Here is a 6780-nt window from a genome sequence, read left to right on the forward strand (position 1 = left end):
CCATTGTATGCTAGTTAGGATGTATGCTTTGGAAATTTGAAAATACATGCATAATTAGAGAAAACATAGATCCAAAGCATCTAGGGTTACATGTGCACCATAGGAGCGTGATAATGCTTTAAACACAAAAGTTGTATCAGAACCTAGGATTGTTGTCTGTTATATTTAATGCTTGTTAATTTTCAAAGATGAAAAAATCAATTTTCTGGCCACTGTCTGATGAACTCGCCAAGTCCACTGGCTGACTCGACGAGTGCACTCAGTAAAAGGGCAACTCGACGAGTCCAGTTCATGCACTCATCGAGTTGATGCTTCTGGTTGCAGAATTTCGAGTTTTTGGCAAGAATTGGACTAGGATCATTACCACAAACTGTTTTGTAATCATAAAAAATGTATTTTCTAATTTGGTAGATCCTCATCCAATTAAAGGACAATTGTCAAATTTTAAGATAATAAAGTAATTATTTGTATTATTTGATATGAATTGCCTTGCTATATGAGTTAGGTTAGATCAATAGTATGTTATATGATAATGTGATAAGTTAAAATTGATCTAACTTGTTCTTGAAGTGAGTTTTTTGTAACTTGTCCTCAAGTTATATGAAGAGTCTCATTCATGAACATTAAAAAGTCGTAATTTTTCATAAGTTATGGAAACCAAAAGTTTTGAAAGTTACAAAACTTGCCCTCAAGTTTTGGAATTTGTAAAGTCTCACCAATAAAACATTTAATTCTAAACCTTCAAATTTTAAGAGTTTAAAACTCAACCCTTATACTATTATAATATATATATATATATATATATATATATATATATATATATATATATATATATATATATATATATATGACAAGTCAGTCTTACCGTTAGTAGACCTCATTCACAAAGCTGGTCTATAAGGGGGTATAAGGTTACTGCCTATAAAATGGTGGTTTAATTGGCGTCCACTCTCACCACCGCTTCCTTGACTGGTTGAGGGTCATTAGCCGAATGGGTAGGATAGGACATTAATTCTTGTTAAAAGTATAATGATAATTATAAAGTAACTAAACTTTTATTAAATTCCTAATCTTAGTTACTTTAGGAAAAATGTGAAAATGGTGCTATTCCATGAAATTGCACTTTGCACCTTGCTAAGTTGTTAGTGGAGTGTGTGTGGTTAATCGACACACTAATCTGGGACTGGCAAGAGTGGTAAAGGGTAGCTTGATGTTAATAATATATCAATGGAACGTGTTTGGTTAACCGGCACATTGATTATGTGATTTGTAACATTAAGAGTATCAAGCACTTTTGTATAGTTAATCACACCTTGTTTATGATCCTCAGCATCCCAATCACAAACTTGAAGGGCACAATCGAGATTTAAACATGTCATTGAAAAGTTCAATGAATCTCAGAGGAATCTAAGAATTTCAATCCAGTTAAAACTTAATAGTCAATTTCGTTTTTAATGGTGGAAATTGGTAAATCGTCATTTACCTACCTTTAAATATATTGCAATTGAATTACGGCATCCCTCTTCCGAATTGTAAAATATTGTGTTCGGTGAGCCTTAATATTTCATTTGGGTGTTATATTAAGGATTCTCATCTGTAACGCCTGTGTTTTTGGGATTGTCATTAATGTTGATATAATAGTCTAGGTTAACCTTTGTAACCCGTTTTGAAATAATAGAAGTGTATTATTTGAGTATTATGTGTTTTGTGCTTAATTGTGTGTCTTAATTTAATTAAGAATAAAAATAAGCATCAAAATGAAATATTAGATAAATCCGATATCTATGGATAATGTTGTAGTAGTTGAAACGAGGTTTCCAAATATATAAAGAATGCCGAAATCCAAGTTATAACGAAGAAGTTATGACTTGTCGATGTTTCGCGATAGAATCAACACGACGTTGAATGACGTAAAAAGTGAATTTACGTTAGAGCAATATTTAACCTTAGTGATCTAAACAAAAGTTGTAGAGTTCTTTAAACCGAGAGCGTGCATAAAAAGAATGCCCGAATCTGACTTCGTATGAGAAAGTTATGATTTTTCTAAGTTTCAGCTTAGCTGTATGCAGCTCGAAACTCGAATTCGAGATCGAGTGATTGTTGGTCGAAACAATCTAAACGAGAATCGAAGATCTCGTTGGTAGTAGTGCATGGGTGAAAAGACAGATGAAAACAGACGTCAGATGAAGAAGTTATAAATTTATAACGGAGTTTTCCTGTCCCGGCCTACTAAAAATAAATAATAAAAATAAAGTCAAAATTAGCCGATAGAGTCTAAACGAAAGTTGTAGAGCATAGTATCACCTTCACGTGGATTTAAAGAATGTTGAAAATGGAGTTCGTATGAAGAAGATATGAATTTCCGAAGTTTTTAAATGATTAATATTTATTAATTAATCTTTAACTCGGATGTATATCTGAAAGAGTCACTGATCTGATCCGAACTACGCTCAGCGTAGTTGAGTACGCCCAGCATACACCGAAGCGTGACCTGCCTCGCACTCAAGTGCTCCGATGACGCATGTAGTGACGAATCCGGAGTACGCCCCGCAAACTGGAGCATTACGCCCAGCGTAATGCGAGGCTTCAGCCTCTATAAAAGGCATACGAGGGCAACCGACATCTTTTTCCAAAATCTCTTCTCTCTCTCTCCCGTTTTGCATCGTTTTGAGTGCAACTTATACTGATGGTAGAATCCTCCACATCACAAGATTTTACCAAGTAAGGCGTCAATTCTTCCTCCAACCCGATCTTTCCCAACCAGTCCCGGTTTATGGCATTGGGGAGGTGGATCTCCTTCTTCTTTAAATCTTCCAATTTGTTTTTAGCGCGGGCCTTTGAGGATTTAGAAGTTATTTGGCGAAAAGAAAGCCACAGGATGTCTCCTTGGCTCCCCCCCCCCCCCCCCCCCCCCGTGAAGTCTGCCCTCTTCTGGGCATGGTTCCCGCATAATAACATTAAGAAAGCACAAACAAACAACACCAAACAATTAAAATGAAACAAAACAGATCTGTAAAGGCTTCTACTTGCCGAGTTCATGAACTACTCGGCGAGTACGAAGAACATCGGGGCCAGATTCCAATCGGACCATATTAGGTCACTTGAAACATCTAATTTTGCAGAGGGGTTTGCTGTACTAAGTCCATTAAACACTAACCCAAAATAAATTTTGACTAAAGCCTCTTAATTCATAGTAAAATCAAAACCCTAGAATTGGAGAAAACCCCCAAATCCGAGTTTTGGGCAAAATAAGGACTAAGAATCGATAAAGCTTCAACCTTTAACAAGTATTGGGAGTAAAGATCATACCTTTATGCTTGAAAGACGGAGATTAAACAAAAATTGAAGAAATCGCTTGAGAGGAGATATGCGCGGCGAGTATGAGGGTAATGGGTAAATTGAGTGGAAAACCCATCTTTTAGAGATTGAAAACAACCCGTGTAAAATTACTACTCGCCGAGTAGATCCACGTTTTCGCAATTTTTTGGGTTTTTAAACATGTACTCGCCGAGTATGCGTATAAACTCCGCGAGTAAGGCTTGCAGTTTGAAAAAAAAACTTATTTTTTTTTTATTTTAAACCACCACCCCACACTCTGCACATTGCTTTCCCTCAAGAAATCATTTAAAACATATTTTCAGAAGAAGAATGAAAATAAAACACATCCTAAGAAATTAAAAAGAAAATAATGGGAAAAGAAATGCAAACTCTAAACTCAGGTTGCCTCCCGGAAGCGCTTTTTAAGGAGTCATTAGCTAGACTCCTTCCATGCTACGTTTCTGCCATTCCCTCCAACAGTAGGCCTTCTTCTATGTCTTCATTTCTTGGTATTCCTTCTTCATATTTTTTTCACTCTATGTCCATTGACCTTGAAAGGGGTACCATCTTTTGATAATAACTCTATAGCACCATGTGGAAACACCTTCGTCACTAGAAAAGGACCATCCCATCTTGACTTGAGTTTGCCCGGAAAAAGTTTAAGTCTTGAATTAAAAAGCAACACCTTTTGCCCTTCATGAAACTCTTTATTACCCTTGATCCTCTTGTCATGCCAACTTTTAGTTTTCTCTTTATAGATTAAAGAACTAGTGTAAGCATCATTTGTAAGTTCCTCATGAGCATTCATTTGCATCAACTGGTTGTTCTTGAGCTCCGCTATGTTGAAGTTGCACATTTTTAAAGCCCAAAAAGCTTTATGCTCGATTTCCACCGGTAAATGACATTGCTTTCCAAAAACTAGCCTATATGGTGTAGTACCAATAGGTGTTTTAAAAGTTGTTTGGAAGGCCCAAAGTGCATCATCTAGCTTGTCCGAACACTCTTTCTGATTGCTCCCCACCGATCTCTCCAAGATTCTCTTCAAGGCTCTATTGGTCACTTCGGTTTGCCCACTAGTTTGCAGGTGGTAAGATGTAGAGAATTTATGAGTTACCCCATATCTCCTTAACACCTTTTCTAGTTGATCATTGGCAAAATGAGTGCCTCGGTCACTTATAAGAGCTTTTGGAACTCCAAATCTTGAAAATAGCTTCTTCAAAAATCGCACCACCACCCGAGCATAATTAGTTGGTAATGCTTGTGCCTCCACCCATTTGGATATATAATCCACCGCCACCAATATATATTTTTTGCCTTTTGACATGGGAAATGGTCCCATGAAATCGATCACCCATACATCAAATACTTCGCACACTTGAATACTTTGTTGTGGCTTTTCATTGTGGGATGAAATGTTTCCCACTCTTTGGCATGCATCACATTCATTGACAAATTGGGTTGCATCTTTAAATATTGTGGGCCAATAAAACCCAACGTCAAAGATCTTCTTAGAAGTGTAGTGTGCTCCATGATGTCCACCGGTGGGCCCACTATGACAATGCTCCAAGATTTGTCGGCTTTCATTTCTGAACACACATCTTGGTATGATTCCATACGCACAACCTCATAAAAGGTAAGGCTCATCCCAAAAGTAATATTTTATTTCTGAAAAGAATTTCTTCTATTGTTGGCGGGTAAGATCTTTTGGGATGTACTTGCTAGCTAAGTAATTAGCTATGTCCGCGAACCATGGCTCTTCTCCCGTAGTCACCATAATGTACTTGTCCGGAAAATCATCTCCAACTTTATCATCTTGCAATTGCGGGTTTTCAAGCCTTGATAAGTGGTCGGCTGCTACATTCTCCATTCCCTTCTTGTCGCGTATCTCGATGTCAAATTCTTGAAGAAGTAGAACCCAACATATCAATCTTGGCTTGGCAAACAAATACTTGATAGCAGAGTGGTCAGTAAAAACCGTTGTTTTAGATAAAACTTAATAAGGGCAGAATTTATCAAAGGCATACACCACAACTAATAATTTTTTTACGGTGGTGGTGTAATTCTCTTGGGCCGGATTTAAAGTTTTACTTGCATTATAAATGGGTCGAAAGTGCTTATCAACCCTTTGACCGAGGACAGCTCCTAAAGCAAAGTCACTAGCATCACACATTATTTCAAATGGTAAATCCCAATTCGGGGCAATAATGATCGGGTCATTAGTCAATTTTTCTTTCAAGAATTCAAAAGCCTGTAAACACTTTTTAGTAGAATTGAATGGTGCATCTTTTAAAAGTAATTGTGTTAGAGGTCTAGTTATTTTGGAAAAATCTTTTATAAAATGCAGGTAAAAACTCGCGTGTCCAAGAAAACATCTAATGCCCTTCACATTAGTTGGTGGGGGTAATTTGGCAATGGTGTCAATCTTTGCCCGATCCACTTCAATTCCCAATTTAGAAACCTTGTGGCCTAAAACTATACCCTTCTTGACCATAAAGTGACATTTTTCCCAATTATGAACTAAGTCTGTTTTTTCACACCTAGCAAGCATCAAATCAAGGTTAGTGAGACAATCATGGAAGGAAGATCCAAAAATAGAAAAATCGTCCATAAATACTTCCATGAACTTTTCCACCATGTCGTGGAATATGGCTGTCATGCACCTTTGAAATGTCGCGGGTGCATTGCATAACCCAAAGGACATGCGACGATAGGCAAAAGTTTCACTTGGGCAAGTGAAAGTGGTCTTTTCTTGGTCCATTGGGTTTATGGGTATTTGGAAATAACCCGAAAATCCGTCTAAGAAACAATAATAACTATGGCTCGATAATCTTTCTAGCATTTGATCAATAAAAGGTAAGGGAAAACGGTCTTTACAAGTGGCATCGTTTAGCTTTTGATAATCGATGCACACTCTCCAACCGGTTACCGTTGCCGGAATAAGCTCGTTCTTTTCGTTGGTTTTGACCATCATTCCTCCTTTCTTGGGCACCACTTGGACCGGACTCACCCACGAACTGTCGGAAATAGAGTAAATGATCCCCGCATCTAAGAGCTTAATTACTTCCTTCTTGACCACTTCTTGCATGTTTGGGTTTAGTCTTCTTTGGTGCTGCACAACCGGCTTTGCTCCTTCCTCCAGGTTAATCCTGTGAGAACAATAATAGGGACTTATTCCTTTGATGTCAGTAATGCTCCATGCTATGACCCACTTTCGCTTCTTCAAGACTTGGACTAGTTCTTCCTTTTCAGATTCGGATAGGTCATAGGCTATTATAACTGGATTTTGATGACCATCTTCAAGGAAAGCATACTCCAAGTGATCTGGTAATGTTTTGAGTTCCAGTTTTACGTTCTGTATGTTGTACTCGCCGAGTATAGGTAAGGGACTCGGCGAGTCTGCAACAAAATTTACGAATTCAACTGGTTCTTCACATGGACTCGGCGAGTAGATCGGCCCTACTC

At 37.7% G+C, this 6780-nt stretch overlaps 1 protein-coding gene across 1 annotated transcript; it reads right to left on the bottom strand.

Moving 5' to 3' along the window:
• Positions 1–3838: 3838 nt before the first annotated feature.
• LOC111910028 (uncharacterized) lies at positions 3839–4657 on the bottom strand. Its single transcript, XM_023905826.2, has one exon. It carries the CDS (start codon positions 4655–4657, stop codon positions 3839–3841), a length of 819 nt encoding a protein of 272 aa, XP_023761594.2.
• Between the last annotated feature and the right edge of the window lie 2123 nt (positions 4658–6780).

Source organism: Lactuca sativa, chromosome 1, assembly GCF_002870075.4.
Source record: "Lactuca sativa cultivar Salinas chromosome 1, Lsat_Salinas_v11, whole genome shotgun sequence".
Lineage (NCBI taxonomy): Eukaryota > Viridiplantae > Streptophyta > Magnoliopsida > Asterales > Asteraceae > Lactuca > Lactuca sativa.

Bases quoted from the DNA above. Each gene is read 5' to 3' on its own strand.
- LOC111910028 (XM_023905826.2), bottom strand. From the start codon at position 4,657: ATGGGACCATTTCCCATGTCAAAAGGCAAAAAATATATATTGGTGGCG.